General features: G+C 43.7%; 1 protein-coding gene across 2 annotated transcripts in view; it reads left to right on the top strand.

The window, feature by feature from the left end:
* cacnb4a (calcium channel, voltage-dependent, beta 4a subunit) overlaps positions 1–23,344 on the top strand; it is a 66,102-nt gene extending 42,758 nt beyond the window's left edge. Inside the window, exons 3-14 of one of the 2 annotated variants that reach the window (XM_080477964.1) lie at positions 3,979–4,098; positions 4,239–4,361; positions 7,568–7,695; positions 9,924–10,003; positions 10,183–10,202; positions 11,754–11,834; positions 17,654–17,712; positions 17,800–17,909; positions 18,036–18,187; positions 19,986–20,081; positions 20,196–20,372; positions 21,682–23,343. In XM_080477964.1, coding sequence (XP_080334090.1) covers positions 3,979–4,098; positions 4,239–4,361; positions 7,568–7,695; positions 9,924–10,003; positions 10,183–10,202; positions 11,754–11,834; positions 17,654–17,712; positions 17,800–17,909; positions 18,036–18,187; positions 19,986–20,081; positions 20,196–20,372; positions 21,682–21,936 — 1,401 coding nt within the window. In that variant the 3' untranslated portion in view covers positions 21,937–23,343. Of the gene's footprint in view, positions 1–3,978; positions 4,099–4,238; positions 4,362–7,567; positions 7,696–9,923; positions 10,004–10,182; positions 10,203–11,753; positions 11,835–17,653; positions 17,713–17,799; positions 17,910–18,035; positions 18,188–19,985; positions 20,082–20,195; positions 20,373–21,681 lie in introns of both variants that reach the window. The other variant, XM_080477965.1, reaches the window with a different exon arrangement.
* The last annotated feature ends 1,841 nt before the right edge of the window (positions 23,345–25,185 follow it).

Below are 25,185 nucleotides of genomic sequence, written 5' to 3' on the forward strand. Positions count from 1 at the left end.
GCCCTGAAGCCTTGTGTTGAGTCGTGTTCATCGAAACGTGTGGACGGAGTTTTTATTTGAGAATCCCCGGGAGAAAAAAGATGGTTTTGACTCGTGTGGATGGGGCCTAACTCTTTCTCTTTGCCCCCCCCCGCGCCTCCCTCCTTGCCCTCTCCCTCTCTCCTCCCTCTCTCTTCCCCTCCCTTTACCTCTCTTTCTCCGTGCCCCCACAATCTCTCTTGCTTCCTACTTCTCTCTCCGTGCCCCCCCCGGCTCTACTGCTACCTTCCGACCCCCACTCTGTCTTCCTCTCTCTTTTCTGCCCCTCACTTGTCTCTCTTTCTCTGCCCTCTCCTCTCTCTACCTACCTCTCTCTGTGCCCCCCTCACGAACTCACTACCCCTACCTCTCTGCCCCCTCTCTCTGTCTCTCTACCTCTTTCTCTCTCTCCTTCTACTTCTCTCTTTGCCTCGCTCTCTTTCTCTCTTACTGTCTCTCTCAACTTCTCTCTCTCTCTCTCTGCCTCCACCTCTCTCTCTATTTCTTTGGCTCTACCTGTTGCTGTACCTCTCTCTTCTACCACATTGCCTCTCTCTAGTTCTACCCCCCCTCACCACCCACCCCCCCCTCCTTGCGGGATCTCTGACGTAGAGTTGGACGTTGGTGATCTGAAGCCTCCTGTGGAGTGGAGATCCTCCTGCTACCTTATCTGGGACTTTTTTTTATGTCATCCTTTTATCATCAAAATGATTAATATATATGTGTATGTTTTATTTTGTATGCACATGTAGAAAACCCAAATAAATTCATTCATTCATTCTGTTCCAATCAGTTCTTGCATCCCGACCAGAACCAGGATTTGAATCCCCACCCCCTGACCCGACCCAGGGTTTTTATCCCTACCCTACCTGAACAAGTGTTTTGAGTCTCTCCCCCAATATGTCTGTCTTACACCTGGTCTGCGGTTGTGAGGCGGGTCGAGGTACTGCCAAATTCCCTGAAACGGGTTATGGTAGAGAAATGAACATTCGATTGAGGAGCAACAGCTCTGCTGGACATTCCTGCAGTCAGCATGCCAACTGAACGCTCCTCAAACCTTGTGACATCTGTGGCAGTGTGCTGAGATCAAACTGCACATTTCACAGTGACTTTTATTTTGGCCACCCTGAGGCACACCTGTGCAACATTCATGCTGACTAACAGCATCTTGATCTGCCTCACCTGTGAGGTAGGAGGGATTATCTCGGCAAACAACAAGTGCTCACTAACAGATTTAGACAAATCTGTCTACAATATTTGAGAGGAATAGGTCTTTTTTTTCAATTCTTTTTTTTCCGGTATTTTCATGGTTCACAAAATTCTCCACATAACATTTAGCCTTTAACACAAAAAATAAGCAATAAAATAAATAAAAGGAAAATCTTTGATCCTGAAGTGAACCTGGCCAAGGAACCATACCCTTTAACATGATACAAAGGATGGCCTCACTGGTTTAATATACTTCATCCATCTTTTGAAAAACACATTTTGATGCAGTCTTATGGCAAATGTGATTCTTTCCATCTTAAAAACATCATAAATATTATCAACCCACTCATCCACTGTTGGTTTTCCTAGTTTCAACCACTTTCTTGTAATGGGCTTCCTGCCGGCTGCACCAAGTATCTGAAAGAGATATTGATGGTTAGAGGAGAAGTTATCAGGTGGCAGGGCCACGAGACACAGAGAAGCAAACTCAGATGGAATGTCTGTCATAAAGATGCTCTGAATCATTTTAGAAACCTCCTTCCAAAAGGCCCCAACACTGTCCAGGACCAGAATATGTGGAAATGATTTGCCTCTTGGCTCTGCGCTGTCTCCAACATGCAGATTGGTTGGCGCTATAAAAACTCTAATGAGGCTTTTCCAGCCAAACTCTCTCCATAGTCTTGAATTTGACGTTTTCCACAACTGTTCCCAATGTTCTGCAGTCAGAACCAAGTTTCCTTCCCGTTCCTGTTTAACATTCAATGAGCTGCTTTTCTTTTGTTGTAGAACCCCGATAAAGTCTTGAGATGGTTTTTTTTGGTTTGGGTCCGAAGTATAAGCCTCTAAAAACACTTTAATAAAATATTTTTAGAGAAACAGGCCTTTTGTGTATATCGACAATGTTTCCATCTGTGAGTTCAGCTCATGGAAAATAAGATGAGAAACAAAAGTGTTGCGTTTATATTTTTGTTCAGTGTAGACAGATAGATAGATAGATAGATAGATAGATAGATAGATAGATAGACAGACAGACAGACAGACAGACAGACAGATAGATAGATAGATAGATAGATAGATAGATAGATAGATAGATAGACAGACAGACAGACAGACAGACAGACAGACAGACAGACAGACAGACAGACAGACAGACAGACAGACAGACAGACAGACAGATAGATAGATAGATAGATAGATAGATAGACAGACAGACAGACAGACAGACAGACGGATGGATAGATGCAAACATATGAATGTATCTAGATAAAATATCTATATAAAAGAAAGCATGAATTTTTCAGATTTTTTTAACGTCTACAAGTGAAAAAAAAAATGCTGATTGCAGCGACTTTTAATAGCAGGAAAGAGTCCAAAGTTTATAAAGGTCTGTCATTTAAACTACTTTCACAAAACCTGACGGCTGACTTCAGGGAAGGTCTTTATGTCAGGTGTTCAGACACGGTGGGCTCATGAGATTGAGTACGCATTTGAAGGTCAGTAGATCTCTGTGTTTTCCAGTCTGTCACACCTTCCTACTGTGGTCATGAACTTAATGTGCTAAATTAGAAAAATGTGAATGCACAGATTAAACAGCTCAGCCTGCACGATGGGAGAGAGCTGCAATGGTTTTGCATAGCGTGTTGCATGCGTCTAAATATTGGGTCTTGTCCATATTGGGTCCCCGACCGCCGGGATCAGCTGAAATAACCCCGGATTAGCCAGCAGAAGCTGCTCGGCTCCTCTGCTCTCCATATTGTCACACAGGCCACATGCTGACACAGCAGGAAGGGAAAGGAATGGATGTGGATGGATCATTTCCTGCAAACAATTTATGCAGTTTTCATATAGTTATCTGAGAATAAATGCTAAATGCTAAATAAATCAAATTTCCAATAGTAACTATCCGTTTGGGTGTGTCAACAACCTCTTTCAAATTTTTATTTTTTTGTTTTGCCAAGATTTAAACATTTAGTTTGACAAGGAAATATGTATATTTGAGCATCTCGGCAAGGTTTAGTGTTAGAATTCCAAACATGGTAGATAACTTAATTACTTTGAAACAACAATTGATCCTCTTTTTTATTTTTCTCGAGTTACACAGTATCACAGTAACGATATACCTTCACCAAAAACGCTTCAGTATATCATATCTACTTCATTGTGCTTTGAGATCCGTTCCAAATAACAGTGTTCTTTCTCTTGCCCCTTGTTTTCCCATCTGCACCTCCCTTCAGCGACATGTCAGTAGTTTTTTTGCATAAAATTGTTGACTTTGTTGTTATTATTCCTTAAGTTTAATTTCTTGAGCTTGATATAAAATAATAGAGATAAGAAATGTAATTGATTTACTGCATAATGTTGGGGATTTAATTGTACATGATTGCACTTTTCTTTCCCAATTAAACTTTATTCATCTTGAAATAGGAGAGCTAATATGACAAAATGCATATTAACATAATTCCTAAAACTTCACTGAATCTTTTTCAATATTTATAACTTTGAGATTTGTGCAGCCTCTTTGGCGTTTCCTCTGCTCTTCAAGGAAACAAGCTGTGGCACGATTTACTTTTTAAATCTCTTTTATTTTCAACTGGACTGAGGAAATGACCCACTACACTGATACATATATATTTTGCTCTGTGGATGTCAGCTTCACTCTATATCACAGTGAAGCCCTCCCGGTAGTATTCTTGGTGGTTTGGTTCACAGGTTGTTTTTGTATTCTGTGCTGTCTCCCTCTGGGATGTCCAGGGCTCAGCCGACTCCTACACAAGCCGACCGTCTGACTCGGATGTGTCTCTGGAGGAGGAGAAGGAGGGCGGCCGGCAGGAGAGGGAGCAGCAGGCCACTGTTCAGTTGGAGAGAGCCAAGGTGGGCTCCGTTCAGAAACCACAGGAACCCTCATGATCTGACTCCCAACAATTTTACTACTTCATGGCATGAGTGTTTCTTTATCTCCTTTCTTTTGTTTACTTCCGTCATGAGGGTTGTTTTTTCTCTTGCTGTTACAGACTAAAGCCGTGGCGTTTGCTGTGAGAACCAATGTCAGTTACTGCGGCGCCCTGGATGAGGACGTCCCTGTGGCCGGCACCGCCGTCTCTTTTGATGCCAAGGACTTCCTCCACATCAAAGAGGTAAAGTACAGTTACTGTCCACATGAAAGGGGATTACACAATCTGCAAGAATGCTTGTGTGCATTTTTCAGATTATTTACTAAGAATAACACCACATGCAAGCAGGAGTGTGGAGTAAAGAAACGGCGGTTTGGAAAGCGCCAGATCTTGTTTACACAAGAACAATCTACTAGAAATGAAAGCCCAGTAAAGTCAAAGCGTATCTTTCTGCATTTTTGTTTTAAGAAAAGTTTTGCATTTCCACGGCAACGGGAGAAATGCTGAACATGATGTACTTAGCATGTCCGGCCATGAGTTGGTGCTGTTGTTTGTTTTTGTAATGAAACCACACACACACTAACACTGGGAGAACCCGGACATTCTAGTGGACAGACCATCAAGTTGGATTGTTATTACGATGACCGTCAAAATAAAAGTACCAAGTTGGATTGTTATTTATTACGATGACTGTCAAAATAAAAGTATTAAGTCCCAGGAGAATATGGATTGGGAGTCATGGCACTCTGGAGCAAAGGTCTCAAACTCAATGTACCCGGGGGCTGCTGGAGGCGGAGTCTGGGTGAGGCTGGGGGCATCAGGGGTTCCACAAAAAAAGTTGTACAAAAAATCCTCAAATGTCATTTTTAACAGTTTTAATGGTTAACTCTGAACATGAAGTGTCCTGAACATGAAAGGAACATTGAATGAACATCATGAACGGTTCTCCTGAACATGGTTCTCTTGCCTCCTCCTTGCTGCCAGAGACTTGGCAGATCTTCTTCTCACATATCTGAGCCACATTTGTCTTGAGAGAAGAAGCAGTTCAGAGCCTCAGAATGTCCTGAACGAGGGTTTGCAACCCCCAGCTCTCTGGTCCCTCGAGCTGTGGAGCTGTGGAGCTGTGGAGCTGTGGAGCTGTGGAGCCCTGCATTTCAATAAATCCAATCAATAAAAACACCACTTTGTGGAAATAGACCTATGATTAGTCCTGTCGCGATAATCAATAAATCAATTAACTGCACGATGATTAAAAATGAGCTGGATCAGTTTTCCAGACTGGAGAATGTTTCCTTTACCAAAGACGTCACTGTGAGCAGCGCTCACTCTGGTGTTAGTGAGCGGCTCTCACTCTGGTGTTAGTGAGTTGCTCTCACTCTGGTGTTAGTGAGTTGCTCTCACTCTGGTGTTAGTGAGCTGCTCTCACTCTGGTGTTAGTGAGTTGCTCTCAGTCTGGTGTTAGTGAGCGGCTCTCACTCTGGTGTTAGTGAGCGGCTCTCACTCTGGTGTTAGTGAGTTGCTCTCACTCTGGTGTTAGTGAGCGGCTCTCACTCTGGTGTTAGTGAGCGGCGCTCACTCTGGTGTTAGTGAGCTGCTCTCACTCTGGTGTTAGTGAGTTGCTCTCACTCTGGTGTTAGTGAGCGGCTCTCACTCTGGTGTTAGTGAGCGGCTCTCACAGTTCACCATTGTTTCAGAGAGTTGCCAGATTGCTGATCCTTCCAGTGAAAACCCAGTAAGACTCATTGTAAACGGGCCTTAACATGTCGGAGGAAAACAGCCGATCTGGCAACAGCAGCCCCCAGAGTGGCTCCACCACCTACGTCATCAACATGTGAAGCATCACGACAAAAACAAGTAGAAGACAGCAGCTCTACCTCAGACTCTGTCTCACCATTAATACTTCATGGTATGGTTACAGTACTTTCTGGACGACAAGCCGTTACTCTTTTTCTTTACTTGCTTTGAACCCTGCGGAGGACGACTCAGCTTTTTAAGGGTTTACAAGCTTCATGCTGCTGATACTGGGTGATACGTTCAGGTGCATCACGTAACTCCAAAGCTCACAGCAACATATTGAAAAAAGAGAATTATGAACTAGTTCATTTTTGGAACTAAGAACTTAGAACTATGAACTGAACGAGTTCATATTAAAATTTGTGACCTGAACTTTGAACTGGTTCATGTAGAAACTGAACTTTGCCAACACTGCCTGTCAATCACTCTAGTGCAGGGGTGGGCATTCCTGGTCCTCGAGGACCGCAGTCCTGCACGGTTTCTATGTGTCCTCACATCGAGACAGCTGACAGCAATGATTGGCTCGTTATCAAGCTTTCTGCAGAGCCTCATCATGACAACTCAGGTGTGTTTGAGCAGGGAGACGTGGAAAACATGCAGGACTGTGGCCCTCGAGGACCAGGAGTGCCCACCCCTGCTCTAGTGTGTGTGTGGGGGGGGCTGGCACACCTGAGAGCAACATGAGACCCCCTGAGGAGGAGACTGGGGGATGAGCAGAGAGATGAGGTTGTTTTGATTTTTTAGTTTGGGTATTTACAATCTCTTTTTTCATAATACAATTACAATTTTAAATATTCTAAAGAAATAAAAGTTTATTTATATTTAAAAGGGCATACTTGGAAAAATGGTATCAAAATGGCAATATTATCGTTTATCTCAATAATTTGTGGGACAATCTATGGTCCAGCAGGATGTGTTCTGGGGACAGGCCTGGTGACAGCGTGTCTTTTGTCTACACGGAGACGGAGCTGGAGCGTTTAGATGATGAGCTTGTTGGAGCGTTCTCAAAAAGTTCCACCTTGGGAGCTGGTTTCAAAAAGTTTTCAGTAGCTCCGAACGCCGGTGTTGTGTAAACCGACACCCAAATGTTTTGCATTTTAACTTGAAAACATTTGAGTGTAACTGGGGCCTGTATTGATTTGTTGTTTGTTTGCTGACTTCAGCAGGATGTGATTGGTTGGAGTGCTGAGCCCCTGAAAGCACCAAAATGTGGACTTCATCAAACATGTCGGAGGGGTGCAGCAAATACATCTGAATTTGGCAAATGGAAAATACAATATGGATACTGATTGTTCACAAAGTCAAAGTGTGAGGTACACAGAAAACAGAAAATGTAAACAAATGCCAACTTTATCAGAACGAGTGAATCACATGTGTTCAATCTGATAACATGAAGTACTCACAGTATTGGGTTCAATCCTGTTTACATGACCAGTACTCTCTATTCTGGATCCCAAACATGCTGAATGGACGGTGTGTGTTATTTTGAATCAGTTTCAATCCTTAAGGTGTCCTGTCAGTGGATCACGTACATCTTATATATGGGAGCTGGTAAAGCGACAAATCTATCTTATGAGAAACTGTGGAACATATTTTGAAGGTTTGATTATTTCAGTTCAACCAAACGACTCATCACAAATGTGCTGTTTTTGCAGAAGTACAACAACGACTGGTGGATCGGCCGTCTGGTGAAAGAGGGGTGTGACATCGGCTTCATCCCGAGTCCTCTGAAACTGGAACATATCCGACTTCAGCAGGAACAGAAGAGAGGACGCTTCCATGGGTGAGACGAGGACGAGGACGAGGTCTGGAGATGATGAGAGGAGAATTGAGGAGTTGATGTGTGTGTGTGTGTGTGTGTGTGTGTGTGTGTGTGTGTGTGTGTGTGTGTGTGTGTGTGTGTGTGTGTGTGTGTGTGTGTGTGTGTGTGTGTGTGCGCGCATTTGTTTTTTAGTTTATGTTTCGTACTTGGCACATATAGGACACTTATCAACATATACAGGAAGTTAAGTGAGGCCAACAGTAGATTTTTTGTCTTTTTTTATAGATTTTTTCCCCAATACATAATAGTATTATATCGATTCATCAATTCATGTGTTTATTTATGGAAATACTCAAAAAAAGGAACATAAAGTGGAACTTAAATTGGAGGAATACAAAGAAATGAACAAAAAGTAGCACCTGATGTGCATAAACATACAAAATGAGCACCAAGAGGAAGTGACATAAAATAGGCAGAAAGTTGCAGTAGAAGTATTGTATTGAATTTAATTGAAATGCACTAAGTATAAAGTACCGCAAATAGAATGAGCAGAAATGTACACCCAATATGCTAAAAAAACAGAATGAATGCAAAGATGAACTAAATGCAAAAAAGAATAAAATGAAAGGAGCAGAAAGGTGCACTTAATGTGCTGAAATTTACAAAATGAGAAGAATGTTGCACTAACTGTTCATAACTCACATAAAATGAAAAGAAAATTTAAATAATTGTTCATAAATATTCAAACAAGGCGCTGAAAGTGGCACTAGATGTGCAAAAGGAAACATAAAAAATGGTAAAAGTTACACAAATAATACACTTGAAATTAATTTGAAATTGCACTAAATATGCACATTAAGACATTAAAGGCATAGAAACATAAAATGAGCTCAAATGCTCAATTTCAGGAATTGTGCAGGAATACACATTGAAAGAGCCAAAGGTGCACTGTATGTGAATCAACATGCAGAAAATGCACTGATTGTCTAGAAATAGATGGAATGAGCAGATAATTGCACTAAAAATGAAAAAAAATCAACTGGAAAGTTGCAATAATATGAAAAAAAAGTCATTCAAGTAGCAGAAAGTTGCACTGAATGTGTTCACATAAAGGAAAAAAATAACTAAAATCGCAAATTATGTGAAGTAGAATGTTTGCAGAAAGTTACACTGATTGACAAAACTTATGTGTTTTATGTTGCACAGTCTGAGAATACTAATAATGCATAGGTTTGATTTAGCGTTTTTCTCGACCCTCTAACACTCTTTCCATTACATTATTCATTCCCTCCATCCTGGATGCTGGTGAACTATGTATGTAGCCACAGCTGCTCTGGAGCAGACTGACGGAGGAGAGGCTGCTAATCTGACCACCACCAACCACTCACTCTCTCACTACATTCACCCTCTGACCACTACCAACCACTCACTCTCTCACTCATTCACTCTCTGACCAACACCAACCACCCACTCATTCACCCTCTGACCACCACCAACCACCCACTCATTCACCTTTTGACCACCACCAACCACCCACTCATTCACTCTCTGACCACCACCAACCACTCACTCTCTCACTACATTCACCCTCTGACCACCACCAACCACTCACTCTCTCACTCAGTCAGCCTCTGACCAACACCAACCACTCACTCTCTCACTCAGTCACCCTCTGACCACCACCAACCACCCACTCATTCACCCTCTGACCATCACCAACCCCCCACTCATTCACTCTCTGACCACCACCAACCACTCACTCTCTCACTACATTCACCCTCTGACCACCACCAACCACTTACTCTCTCACTTCATTCACCCTCTGACCACCACCAACCACTCACTCTCTCACTTCATTCACCCTCTGACCACCACCAACCACTTACTCTCTCACTTCATTCACCCTCTGACCACCACCAACCACTAACTCTCTCACTTCATTCACCCTCTGACCACCACCAACCACTCACTCTCTCACTTCATTCACCCTCTGACCACCACCAACCACTCACTCTCTCACTACATTCACACAGGCAGTTTGGGTATGTGTCTTGCCCAAGGACACTTTGGCATGTAGGCAGGCAGAAATGGGAATCAAACCTGCAACCTTGTTGGGAGACGACTGCTCTACCAGCCGGGCCATGCCGCCCTCGCTGTGCAGTGTGTCTCAGCTTTGCAGTCGACTATGAGCAAAGATATTTTGCATTTGAATTAACACTTCACTGTTTTTCCCACTTTCATCGATGCAGAAGTAAATCCAGTGGGAATTCGTCCTCTAGTCTGGGAGAAGTGGTGTCAGGCACATTCAAACCAAACCCCAACTTGGCAGGTTGGTGTCAAGTACACAAAGGAAACTGTTCTTTATGATATCTTTTTATGTATTTATGTACATCAATAGTTATTTACTCATATCTTGTATCACTGTGATGCTTTATATATATATATTTAATAACATTTTCAGCAACGAGTGAGTGCAAAATTAACCTGATCTTTAATTTACTTTTCCAGGAAAGCAGAAACAGAAAGTGGTGAGTATGGAAAATAATTTTACTTTAGTGAGAAATGTGATTCTGTAGAGTATATAAAAGGTTACAAGGATTTCTTGTAAAGTGTATAAGTCAAATAAAAAGCATAATTTTATTTTTAAACCTATTGGGGGCACATTTGCTGTAAATATGTCACTTATAATCAGATCCTGCATAATGCTAAATTGCACACTTATGCAAATAGTTTCAGTTTGCATGTGTTTCGCCAGGTTACAACCAATAAGATCAGGCGCAAACAGAAGTATTGAAATGAGGGTTTTGCATACTTTAAACCAGGGGTGTAAACATAAGGCCTGTGGGCCAAAGGCTCCAATCCGTCCAAACCACCAGGCAAATGGTAACAATTCCCAAGAAAATGTTGATTCGTTTTGAAATAGAGTTTTCTTAAGCGTCACGGACACGACACAAGGCTGAGACTCAGCTGGGATTCCAGTGGAGCTGCCATGAAAGCTCACTGCTAATCGCAACGGTTATAGGACATTTTTTGGACATTTCACTGTATTTTGCACCACAAAGTTAAATTAAAATTGTCTTTATGTTGAATTTGTTGCAATTTTCGGAACTAATTCTTTGGTTTTGTGAAAATATAAAACACTTTTATAACTTAAAAAAGAAACACATCACTGCAACAAAGAAAAGCTTAAAAATGACATTTTAAAGTGTGGCGGAGAGGTGATGGAGCCCCTGATGGAATCAGGTGTGCTGCCTCACCTCTCTGCCCATAAAGGAGGAGCCGCCTGGAGACACGGGGTGACAAGCAGGAGACCCAGACTGGAGCAAAGCCTGCGAGAGGAGCTGTGTGGGGGGGTCTGGGGATTCAGCTTGGTTTTGGTTTTGTTTATTTAATAAGAGAACTATGGTGAACTGCAGTCCTGACTCCACGCATCTGTGGGTGGCGTGCACTACTGCCACATAAAGGTTATTATGGGAGTATTTTCCCAGTCCGGTGGGCTGGAGATGAAATAAGGCTGAATGTGTCCCCTGACATAAAATATGTTTGACACCTTTGCTTATGACCCAGTTTACTGGAATCTGTTCTGTCATCATTTCCTTCCATTAGGCTTACTTATCAAACATATTGGTGTACTACAGCTAATAAATATGAACTTAGCAAAAAATAAAACAGAAGAAAGCAACATGGGAGTCCCAAAGTCAAAGTTTGAGCAAATGTATAACAGTAAAGTTCACAAAGTACAATTGTGGGGAGCCAGCTGTGTAAATGTCTCTAACCACAATAAGATGAAGACGTCTCCTGAAGGCTGAGCTACTTTCACATCCAATCAAGTGGATCAGCTTTCTCACATGCGTGCTCGCAGTGTCACATTTTTATACATGCAACTCTGAAGATTAGATCCAGAGCTACATATTGTTTAAACATCATCTGGCAAGACTGAGAAAAGACTGAAAGTGTGCATGTGACTCATGTTTAAAGGAGTGTGTGTGGGTGTGTGTGTGTGTGTGTGTGTGTGTGTGCGTGCGTGGGTGCGTGCGTGCGTGCGTGCGTGTGTGTGTGTGTGTGTGCGCCCCCCCCAGGCCGAGCACGTCCCTCCATATGATGTGGTCCCCTCCATGAGGCCGGTTGTCCTGGTGGGACCGTCTCTGAAAGGTTATGAGGTAGGATGCTTTGCGGCGCTGCTGCTCTTCCTCACCACTCCCAGGATCACTTCATGTATCCTCATGGGACTGAGATAACCAATATACACATTGTATAAGAGCTACATGTCTGGAGTTTAAATAGCGGTATTTACACACCACCAGTGCTGCTACTTTAAGAAATAACTTAATAGTAACCTAGTATTATTATGACATTAGTAGCATAGGTACTATAGTATCTGTGAGTTCATCACTTGCTACCTGCTTTTTCTGAAAGTGTAAAGCTGCAGAGCGGCAGTCTCCTTCTCGTTCTGGCTGGGCCCACATTTAACTGTTTCAACAGTTGCTATTTCGCTCTGCTCCTGTTTACTGGATGAATCCAGTTCAATATCTTGAAAATTCTCAAGTTCAGTTGATTTCATTTAGTTTGTCAGCAGCTTTCATTCTACATCCCAAATGTCCAACATGTGGCCCCAAAACACGACCCGCCAGAGGGTTCCGCTCAGCCCGACGCAACCTCAGAATGTGTGAAAGTAACCAAACAAAGATTCTATCAAAGGGCTCCCTGTTTCAGATTCAGATTACTTGTTTAGAATAAAGTACCCTGTAATAAATGTCAAGCCAGTCAAATGTAGAAACCAAAGTTCAAAAGCTGCCTTACAAATATGAATAAACTTTTACATGCTTGGTTTCAACTCAAAGAGCTGAGTTGTGAAAAACTGGTCATCTAATGATCGTTTGTTCTTTAAACTTTGTGAGTTAAAACTAAAGTATCTGACACTTTATTATGTCCAACAAACTCACAGTTTCATTTTAAGACTTTATCTATTCATTTAATTGTGCTTTTAAGATATGTGGATTAATGTTTACAAATTGCTGATACTAAAAGTAATGAATTAATGTAGAATTCATATTAAAAACGATCAAATGTATTTGAACATAAACCTTGAAACAACACTAACAACATTTCAACTCTAACAGTATAAGTGGAGGGCCGAAAGCAAAGATCCTTTTTACCAAGGGATTAAAACCCCAATGCCATGTGTAGAAGAAAGTAGTTTAAATAAACCATCCAAACATCCATGTTATTCAGTATTCTTCTTGTCTTCCATGTAATGCATGGATGAAGATGGAGTGACAAGAGAGGGTAAATGACAAAGGCAACTAGAGAGCTGTTCTGTTCAGGGTGTGGAGGAGGAGGGGCCACATGATAGAACGAAGGGGATGCAGAAAGATAAGAGTGAAGTCAATACATGGAATTAATGAGAAGAATTAATAAAAGACAATTATGTGAGGAACTAGAATAAGTGAGTGTACTATTGGAAAAGTTTGGGGGGGTGTCATGTAGACTCACAAATAGTCAACAACTTAATGACAAAGATATCCACCCCGAACCTGCACTGCTAAATAAACACCCATACACAATTCAAAAGAAAGACTTTTGTTTAACATTTGAGTTATGTGTGCACTTAGCACATAAGTGACTTAGTAACATCAGTAACATCACTTGGTCATTTCCACATGTTCAACAAAACCCGAACAAAAATCACATTCTGCACCGAACAAAGATTGTGTGATATTTCTGCCTCTAATCAATATTATATTATATTATATACAATATTATAATATTGTGTTGCTCCACTGTGCAACTTCAGGGAATGACTCCCTTCTGCAGCTTTGCCCAGTGCTTTTATCCTGCTCCGCCCTTCCCGGGGGGTGGAGTTATATTCACCAATCCTTATTTCATAAAACAAATAATAATCACATCCTCCTTTAGGACACTTCATTTTTCTAATAAAATGAACAAAAACATTTTCCAAATAAAGTCACGAAATAATCCCCCTTATAAACAAAAATTTGGAATTAAACAAAACACCAAATGGTCACATGACCTTAACTCGCGCTCAGGCTTTGTTATAAACCCGGGTTAACTCCACCCGTCTTGCCGGTCACCAGCTCCACGGCGTCACGTCACCGCTCAGTGTGTGTGTGTGTGGGGAGGTTTGAATGTTTGCACGGGTAAAACATAGCCAGTCCAGGTGTGCACCCCTGGATCACTGTGCTGACAGGGTCCCCACCTGTCAGCACAGTGATCCAGATGTGCACCCCTGGATCACTGTGCTGACAGGTGGGGAGCCAAAGATGAATTCAATGAATGATGTCATGAGAAATACGGAGGAAATGAGGAAATGAGTGTGTGTGTGTATCGTTGTGTGCAGTCGGCTACGCAGGGTGTGTGTGTGTGTGTGTGTGTGTGTGTGTGTGTGTGTGTGTGTGTGTGTGTGTGCGTTCGGGTGCCACTGCGCTCTTACTGACCGAGGATCTCCGCTGCTGCGTGACAGCAGGGCGGAGTGAGGGCGAGGCGTGTCATTGCCCCGTTGCTGATGGAGCCGCTCCATCACAAACTGATATTAAACAGACAGAAATATAAGAGGCATGGTAGAAAAACAAAACCTCAAGCACTTTGACCTTCCACTTTTTTTTCACAAGTCATGTAAGCAGCGATGAGTTCATATTCAATTCAATTCAACTTTATTTATATAGCTCCAAATACAACAAAGTCATTTCATGGCACTCTTCCAGAGAAGCCCAACAAATCTACATGAGCAAGCATAAACAATATCCCAGTATTTAGTTTCTGAGTCCGTGTATCGTGGCTTTCATGATGACAATGGTCTCCTCTGCCACCGCAGCATTATTGAAGATTTCAAGAGGAAAGCATCATGCAGGATGCATTCATGTCCAGTCAGGAATCCAACATGCATTCACTTCCTGAGGACATCCAGGGGCCTGTACTACCACACTGGATGTTTACCGTGCAGCATGAGTAAACAGACATTCACCAATCAGATGCAGCCAGAACTCGCCAAACAAAGGCAGAGTAGGGCAGGTCCCCGGGACGTTGGTCCGACCAGGTGCAGCAATGTAACTCTGAGCCGTGCTACATGCTACATGCTAAGGGTTTCGGGGCTCACGCAGTAGCAATGCTACACTAAACACCATTAAACAACAATTGAAACACTCTGGGGGCTTTACCACCAGAAGGAACCAGGTTCTACTTCGGAGCCGGTTTCAGTTTTTATGCACTTGGATTTTTGGCACTAGAATGACGCCATACAGCCGCCATTAACTTTGGAAAAACTATCTGGTAACTGTATTTTGCTGAGTCAGCGCTTATTGGTGACAGCATATCAAATTACTGATGACATTTCCGAATGCCACCTCATTAAAAGTGTGTTGTTTAATAACTTCTGGTGATGTGGAACGTGTAGGGTGATGTGGAACGTGTGGGGTGATGTGGAATGTGGGGGGTGATGTGGAATGTGGGGGGTGATGTGGAACGTGTGGGGTGATGTGGAACGTGTGGGGTGTGGGGTGATGTGGAACGTGTGGGGTGATGTGGAATGTGGGGGATGATGTGGAACGTCTGGGGTGATGTGGAACGTGGGGGGTGCTGTGGAATGTGGGGGGTGATGTGGAACGTGTGGGGTGATGTGGAAAGTGGGGGGTGATGTGGAACGTGTGGGGTGATGTGGAACGTGTGGGGTGATGTGGAGCGTGGGGGGTGATGTGAAACGTGTGGGGTGATGTGGAACGTGTGGGGTGATGTGGAACGTGGGGGGTGATGTGGAATGTGTGGGGTGATGAGGAACGTGGGGGGTGATGTGGAACGTGTGGGGTGATGTGGAATGTGGGGGGTGATGAGGAATGTGTGGGGTGATGTGGAACGTGGGGGGTGATGTGGAACGTGTGGGGTGATGAGGAATGTGTGGGGTGATGTGGAAAGTGTGGGGTGATGTGGAATGTGTGGGGTGATGTGGAATGTGTGGGGTGATGAGGAATGTGTGGGGTGATGTGGAACGTGTTGGGTGATGAGGAATGTGTGGGGTGATGTGGAACGTGGGGGGTGATGTGGAACGTGTGGGGTGATGTGGAATGTGGGGGGTGATGTGGAACGTGTGGGGTGTGGGGTGATGTGGAATGTGGGGGGTGATGTGGAACGTGGGGGGTGATGTGGAATGTGGGGGGTGATGTGGAGCGTGGGGGGTGATGAGGAATGTGGGGGGTGATGTGGAACGTGTGGGGTGATGTGGAATGTGGGGGGTGATGTGGAGCGTGGGGGGTGATGTGGAACGTGGGGGTTGATGTGGAACGTGTGGGGTGATGTGGAATGTGGGGGGTGATGTGGAACGTGTGGGGTGATGTGGAATGTGTGGGGATGATGTGGAACGTGTGGGGTGATGAGGAATGTGTGGGGTGATGTGGAACGTGGGGGGTGATGTGGAATGTGTGGGGTGATGTGGAACGTGTGGGGTGTGGGGTGATGTGGAACGTGTGGGGTGTGGGGTGATGAGGAATGTGTGGGGTGATGAGGAACGTGGGGGGTGATGAGGAATGTGTGGGGTGATGTGGAACGTGGGGGGTGATGTGGAACGTGTGGGGTGATGTGGAACGTGGGGGGTGATGAGGAATGTGTGGGGTGATGAGGAACGTGGGGGGGTGATGAGGAATGTGTGGGGTGATGTGGAATGTGTGGGGTGATGAGGAATGTGTGGGGTGATGTGGAGCGTGGGGGGTGATGAGGAATGTGGGGGGTGATGTGGAACGTGTGGGGTGATGTGGAATGTGTGGGGTGATGTGGAACGTGTGGGGTGATGTGGAATGTGGGGGGTGATGTGGAACGTGTGGGGTGATGAGGAATGTGTGGGGTGATGTGGAACGTGGGGGGTGATGTGGAATGTGTGGGGTGATGTGGAACGTGTGGGGTGTGGGGTGATGTGGAACGTGTGGGGTGTGGGGTGATGAGGAATGTGTGGGGTGATGAGGAACGTGGGGGGTGATGAGGAATGTGTGGGGTGATGTGGAACGTGGGGGGTGATGAGGAATGTGTGGGGTGATGTGGAACGTGGGGGGTGATGAGGAATGTGTGGGGTGATGTGGAACGTGGGGGGTGATGAGGAATGTGTGGGGTGATGAGGAATGTGTGGGGTGATGAGGAATGTGTGGGGTGATGTGGAGCGTGGGGGGTGATGAGGAATGTGGGGGGTGATGTGGAACGTGTGGGGTGATGTGGAATGTGTGGGGTGATGTGGAACGTGTGGGGTGATGTGGAATGTGGGGGGTGATGTGGAACGTGTGGGGTGATGTGGAGCGTGGGGGTGATGAGGAATGTGGGGGGTGATGTGGAACGTGTGGGGTGATGTGGAATGTGGGGGGTGATGTGGAGCGTGGGGGGTGATGTGGAACGTGTGGGGTGATGTGGAATGTGGGGGGTGATGTGGAACGTGTGGGGTGATGTGGAGCGTGGGGGGTGATGAGGAATGTGGGGGGTGATGTGGAACGTGTGGGGTGATGTGGAATGTGGGGGGTGATGTGGAGCGTGGGGGTGATGTGGAACGTGTGGGGTGATGTCTGTTGCAGAATTTACGAACATAAATGGCAAATACCCACCGAAGCCTTTGTGTCGGATGACTTTCTTTACGTCTTGAAGATGAGATGCAGACCTTCAGAGGGGCATTCAAAGTCACCTGTGGAGGTTTTATTGAAATAAATCAGTGTGTATTTGACCCATTTCATGGCCTGCAGCCTTGCTTCTGCCTCACTGTGACTCCAAATCATCCTTTTTAATATGAAGCACCGTCAGTCAAATATGTGATGTATAGAACTGCCTGAGCCGCAGCCTGAAGGAACACTTTGCCCACTTATATGCTGCACTATAGTTTGTTCAGTATATATTCATATCATAGGTCTTGATAGGACTCATATTACATGCTCTCATTTGTTTGTGTCTCATCTTTCCCTCTGATCTCCTCTCCTTCTTTCCTGATTTGACGCTGTAGGTGACGGACATGATGCAGAAAGCGCTGTTTGACTTCCTTAAGCACCGCTTTGACGGGAGGTGAGATACGGAGGCCAAGAGGCATGACTGTGACATCCTGGTCAATGAATGCTCTGAACGAGACGTGTGCTTTTGTGCCGGTTTCAGAATATCCATCACAAGGGTAACAGCTGACATATCATTGGCCAAGAGGTCAGTACTAAACAACCCCAGTAAGAGGGCCATCATTGAGAGATCCAACACCCGCTCCAGTCTTGGTAATGCTACAGGAACTGTCCCACTCAATCATGTGCATGTCTTGTGGGTGTTTGGACATATTGCAGGTCTTATTGTTATTCTTCTCCATCCTGTTCTTCATAATATCTTTGGCTTTTGTCCCGCAGCGGAGGTCCAGAGTGAAATTGAGAGGATATTTGAGCTGGCCAGGTCACTCCAGCTGGTAGTTCTGGATGCAGACACCATCAACCACCCAGCACAGCTCATCAAGACCTCATTAGCACCCATTATCGTCCATGTTAAAGTCTCCTCACCAAAGGTAAGATCCACCTGCACATCGCGCCCAATTCAGATGAACCTCAAGACCAATCAAGGTGGGATCCTTTTTTTTTTACTGGAAATAAAGTTCCAAAAAGTTTTAAAAGTTTTACTGAGAGTGACAAATTCAAGATATATATACAAATATATTAAATAATAACAAAAAGATAAAATCTTGACATGAAAAAGGAAATGTGTCACTGATCAAATGAAAATTCAATTCAATTCAATTTTCTTTGTAAAGCTCTAACTCACATCAACAAACATCTCAGAGCCTCTTACAATGATAGAGAACCACAGAACCCAACTAAACCTTCCAGAACCTCTTACAATGATAGAGAACAACAGAACCCAACTAAACCTTCCAGAACCTCTTACAATGATAGAGAACAACAGAACCCAACTAAACCTTCCAGAACCTCTTACAATGATAGAGAACAACAGAACCCAACTAAACCTTCCAGAACCTCTTACAATGATAGAGAACAACAGAACCCAACTAAACCTTCCAGAGCAGCAGATGGAACAAGCAACAGTGGGAACCAGGAAAAACTCCCTCTCAGGAAGAACAGTTCATAAGAAGTCCCTCTTCAGGAAGAAAGGGGGCGGAGCCTAGACTCTGGAAGGGGGGGGGGGGGGCATCCGCCTTGACCGGTTGGGGGGAGAAGTACATGGGATAGGACAGGGAAATGAAAATTCTAAATAATTTTTTCAGACAGATTAATCAAAGTTAAATAAAAATAAATGTAAATATAAAAATATATAATAAAGTGAAAAACTGTAACTCATGCTCTACCACTTTATCAGCTGGTAGAGCATCAGACTCTCAGTCTCAAGGTAGAGGGTTCATGTTCCACGCCGGGCGCCACCTTCCTGTGGGCTCTCCACCTTCCTGTAGGCTCTCCACCTTCCTGTAGGCTCTCCACCTTCCTGTGGGCTCTCCACCTTCCTGTGGGCTCTCCACCTTCCTGTAGGCTCTCCACCTTCCTGTGGGCTCTCCACCTTCCTGTGGGCTCTCCACCTTCCTGTGGGCTCTCCACCTGCAGGAAGGTTCTTAATGGGTCAACGTGATCTGGGTGACGGTGCTCAGACTGACACCACCACCACCCGGGAACGGATAGGACGGAGAAGATGGAGGGATGGAGGGAGGGAGGGAGGGATGGATGAAGGGAGGGAGGGAGGGAGGGATGGATGGATGGATGGAGGTGTTTTTGATAGTAAGATGCAAATACAATATGAAATATGAAACAATGTTTAATATATGCATTATGTTGTATTCATAAATATCTATTATTATATCCATATTCTATAAGACTCTGCTCTGATAACTGATTTTTCCAATGTGGACTGAATAAAGTCTCTCATCTCAGCTCATCTCATCTCATCTTAAAATGAATAAATATATAAATGCGATTAATAACTACCGGAGTCCATGTAGCATTATTTCATCAGCTCATAAGTATTTCATACCATCCACACCAACTATACAACAGAGGGAAGCAGAAATTTGCTGTTATTTCCTTTTCTGTGTCCGGACTCTGTCTGTCTGTCCCTGTGTCTCTCACCTCACGTCTCCAATTACCCAATGGTCTTCTCCCTCTGTGTCCTCCTATCTGTCTTAATGAGTTCCTCCTGTGTCTTCCCTGTGTATTTAAACCCCTCTTCCCCGCTTGTCTTGTTGTGTTCCCGGGACATTTTGTACAATAAACTCAGGTTTTGATGGAACTCTTGAGTCTGTGCTTTGGTCCATCTGCACACATCCTGACATTCTGGCTCTTCTGTTTCTGTTTTTCTCACAGGTCTTGCAGCGGCTGATCAAATCGAGAGGAAAATCTCAGAGCAAACACTTGAATGTGCAGCTTGTTGCAGCAGAAAAACTATCGCAGTGTCCTTCTGTGAGTAAATGGAGCTGTTTTTTAAAAAGGGTCCTGCAGCCATAGGGTGAGACTTTGATCCCAGATCCATGTGGAGCAGCAACTCCGCTCACTGTCTTCTCCGTCCCCCCTCAGGAGATGTTTGATATCATTTTGGATGAGAACCAGCTAGAGGACGCCTGCGAACACCTGGCCGAGTACCTGGAGACGTACTGGCGCGCTACGCACACTTCACTTAGCACGCCACTCAACCCCCTGCTGGGACGCAATCTGGGATCCACCGCGCTCTCCCCGTACCCTGCCGCCATCCAGGTGAACCCATCATGCTGAAAACATGGACTCATCGCATAGTTGAAACACCAATAATTTGATGACTGCTAAAAAAAACAAATCTACCATGATTGAGTTTGTTTGGTGTGAGATTAAAACATAATCTGAGCCAGCGAGTCGTCCAGCCGTCATTTGGACGATCAATTTTTGGAAAAGACGACCAAAAAAATAGCGGAGGTGTTGCTCAAAGCCTCAAACGTATATAATGTCCATCACTATTTGTCACAATCTGTTTATGCCTGAATTCATCTTTTTGCTGAAATATGGCAAATTATCGGCCTGCGTACACACCGCACAAGTGATTTCTGGTTTGGATTACCCCAATAACGAGCAAAGTGATTGGTCAATTGATACCATGTGGTCTATACCTTTTGAAAGGCGGCCTCTGATTGGTTCTTAATTATCTGACTCATCCTGATGCATTCAAATGCTGAAGCAGAGAGGAGGAATTTCTTTTCCAAGATGCTGAGGAATTCTATCTGCAGAATCCACACAGGTGGTGTTAATTATATGGACCTATGATCTATCTGATTTTTCACTTCCAAAATGAAATGAGAAAAGGAAATATATTACTCTTGAAAAGCAAAAATTCCCCCCTGGCTGCCGACCAAATACATTATGGACACTCATTTTTGCCTAAAACCATCGATTCAAGATGCTAAAATCTACTGTCTAGATAGAGCTGCTCAGGCTGGTTTAATCTAGAAAATCTTCTTACTGTCTAGATAGAGCTGCTCAGGCTGGGTTAATCTAGAAAAACATCTTACTGTCAAGATAGAGCTGCTCAGGCTGGGTTAATCTAGAAAAACATCTTACTGTCAAGCTAGAGCTGCTCAGGCTGGTTAATCTAATAACGGTTGGAAAGTATTTGGATCAGTGATAACTGTAAATAATATATGTAGCACTAACAAGTGTATATTGTCCTCCTACCCCCCTCTCTCTCTCTTCTCTTCTCTTCTCTCTCTCTCTCTCTCTGAGCGCCCCCCCCCCGTACAGCAGCCATGCCAACTTCTAATAAAGCAGCAACAGGAGGAGACTCCAGGTCTCTTCCTGTTCAAGAGCAAAACCTGTTCTGACTCCAGAAGGTTCTAGATCACATCATATTGTTGTCCAAGTTGCCGAACAGGACAAGGGGAAAAGAAAGATGCTAAAATCGACCACTTTTCAAAAAACGACTTTCTTTTTGCATGTTTTCATTCAGGTTCGAGTATCTTTCATCTTAATCCCAGTGGGTCAGGTCACATCAGTCCACCACAGGAACATTGAATCTGTCTTCCCCTCTCTTAAACAGGCTCAAAGAAACCGGAACAGCAACCACACGATGACGGACCACTCGCCCGTGGAGCGCTGCAGCCTGATGCCCGCCGACGAGAACTACCACAACGAACGGGCGCGCAAGAACCGCAACCGCCTGTCATCGGGCTCGCAGCACAGCAGGGACCACTCTCCTCTGGTGGAGGAGGACTACCAGGACGCCTACAAGCCTCATCGTAACAGAGGCTTCCCGGGGGGCTACAGCAGCCAGGACTCCAGGCACAGACTGTGAACCTGTGGCTTGTTAACACATGACTCACACCATGAATGCAGGAGCTGAGCCTGATTTATCTACTACACCCGTGGACTGAAACCACCTCCCTCCCGTGAAGTACCTCACATCCCCCCATTTGGCCACGGCCCCTGACCTGAATACAGACCTGCTCCGACTGAAAGGATATGAAAGTAGCACAAGTGCAGAGAGGGTTGTTAAAAAGGGATGGACGGAGCCCGACCTGGTTGAGTAGGTTCTTATGGACCCTCAGCTGTTACTGTAGCATGCAGACGGGTCTGGTCACAGCCTGACTCAAGCCCGGCTGCATCCAGCAGCAATGATCAGCACAGAAACTCGTTTGCACGTGTCCATGAGGTGGTAGAAGCATCAAGCATCTTTAATACTCAAGTTTGTGTGCCACTGTCTTCGATGTGTGTAATTAATCCTGTGAAAGCGTGTTCTGAAAACCAGATTCACAAATCTGGTTTTTTATCCCCCCAAAGTGACATGGTGTGTTTCTACAGGGTTCAGTGCAGCAGCTTGATGTGCTCCCCTTTATCCTTAGTCATTAACATGACAAAGCAGAAAGCTCCCATCCTCAGGAAAGTGAGGCCGATCCGGCCGAAGTGTTGTAGCGTTTTATATATGGCCAATGAGAATTTTACCCAAATGGAAATAAATTTATGGAAGATTTAAAATATGAACATGAAATGGGAAATGAAGAACAGCACAGAAGAAACGAGGGCTCCTGCAGCATGTTTCTGCCATGTGTTCTGCAGGGCTTTGGGTTTTGAGTGTTGAGTCATACTTGAGGGCTTCCATGTGTAAATACAGGCAGAGTAATTCAACAAAAGAAACTATTTCATGTAAACTTGCCCTTTTGGGACATTGAAATGCATTCCAAATCCTTGAGCCTTCACACGCCCATATCTGATAAAAAAAAAAATCGATTTACTTTATGAGGGGTTTTATAGAATAAATTTAAAAATCTTTAACACTTGCAATTTCTCATGCCCAATTTCCATAGTTTCATTAATGAAAGTATTTAATTTGATTATGTCTAGGACTGCACACCCTTTGTCTTTTACATGCTATTTATATGGAGCATTGTTTTATTCACACAGATGCTCTCAGCTAACAGGATTTGATATAACATCATTTAATGGCATATCTTTGTATCTTGTGATTAGATATTTAAAGTAAAGAAAATAGAGCAGAGATTTCATCCCAATCAACAATGAGACTGTTCTGTTCTTGCTATATCCAGTAGCTTCTATTGTTGGTCTTCTAAAGCGGTGGAGCACAAAGCAACAGTTTAAAGGATAATCTGAATACTGCCTGTGAGAGAAGGATGCATTGATTCAGACTGTGTGCATTGTAGTTTTACAAATGTAATGAAATAAACTGCCACCATGCTGTTGTAAGGAAAGCACTGTTTTTTGTTCAGAAACACAAACTTTACCTATGATAACTATTGAAATCAGGGGTGTCAAACATAAAGGCAAATATCCACCAGAACAGGGATCCCCAATCATTTTCACTCTGCGCAGGAGTGGAGGCACATACTGTTAAGAACATGTTTTTCTTTTATTTAGTCATTTGGCGCATATTACAAGAAAACTGTGAGAGTAAATAACACAATGATGAGACGTGTAAGATGATGAACAAAAAGGAATTCAAGTATAATTATGACCTTGATAAATGTAAACTAGAAAATGTCTAATTAAATTGTACGGCTGCCTCTCACTGCCGACTACTTGTATGGCATACTTCAACCTCTAAGTATTAGTAGAAAAGTAGGGACGTCCCGATCACATTTTTTGCCCCCGATACCGATCTGATTTTTCAGAATTGAGTATCGGCCGATACCGATACTTTCCTGATCCAATACTTACATTACTATTGCGAATATACTCAATAGTGTATTTTTGGAGCGACTAAGACGTCTGAAGCTAAAAGCACTATTGGCAGAAGCTTTGTTTACCTAGAAATTATTGTAAAACTCACTTATTGAACCAAAATTCTTCTCAGAATAACTTAAGAACTTATTTAAACTTTATTCAGTCAGAACAACAAAAACCCAGTTACACTCTGCAGTCTTGTTTCTCTTATTTATCTTAACTTAAACTACTTCACATGGATTTTGTGGCAAATAAAAATAAAATTAAAAATGAAACCCAGTGAATCAGTTTGACTAACATATAAAGTATAAAAAACTACAACATAAACAGTATCCAGTAAAACCAATTCCACTTCAAAGTGTCTTTGACTGGTTGGGTTGAAAATAAGTCCTAAAAAGGTGGAAAAACAAGAATAAAAATAAATAAATAAATGTTAAACATAAATACTCTCAGGCTCCAATGTAACTTCTTTGTGTATTAAATTCCAGTTTACCTTAAAGCAGTATGAGAGGTTGGACCTGAATGTCACTAAACATTTACATTTCAATGTGAAGTATAAACACTTCATTCTACTTCAAAGTGGTAAAACCTGTTTGACTAAAGTATTCTGAACATAGTACTCTCAAGAACTTATTCAGAATATCCCAGTCTCCCTTCAAACTAGAGGAACATTCTGGGTTCTTGTTTCACCATATCGCTCCCCTGTGGGGACTGATCCTTTATTTTAAAATCCTTTATTTTATAACCCTTTATTTTATAATCCTTTATTTTAAAGTCCTTTATTTTAAAATCCTTTATTTTAAAATCCTTTATTTTGAAGTGGAGAGTTTGCTGCTTCAGTGCAGCTTTTTCTTTAGTTGTTGTTGTAAACTGAGGAACATCCACACAATGATAAAACAATCTTTGTCCTCCCTGTCCTTCTCCCAACAAACCGTCCACACCTCACTATGAACACGGCTCAACACGAGGCTTCAGGGCATGTAGTACACATGCCAGGCCTTTAGGGGCGCTGTGACTCACCAAACACAATAAAAACACAGAAGAAGACAGACCACATAGACATTTAGATGTAGACTCCTGCAAATAAACACATAACCCACTATATATAACTCTAGTTTTATAGGTCTATGGCCCCGCTCCGCCTGCTTCTAGCTTCTGCAGCTCCACTGGAGCTTCTAGTCCCTGAGTGTTGTGGTTATTAGGTGACGTAGCGGACCTCGGTGGGGAAGGAGGGGGGCCATTACGTCATCTTTTGTCCACGGATGATGGTCTTTGCTGAGCGTACTCCACCGCATGTTTACTTTAGATGTCTTATCAGATTAGTTGTGTTAAATGAAGCTCTGGTGCTCCACCTCTCAGGACTGGT

Source organism: Lipophrys pholis (assembly GCF_963383615.2).
Source record: "Lipophrys pholis genome assembly, chromosome: 13".
NCBI lineage: Eukaryota > Metazoa > Chordata > Actinopteri > Blenniiformes > Blenniidae > Lipophrys > Lipophrys pholis.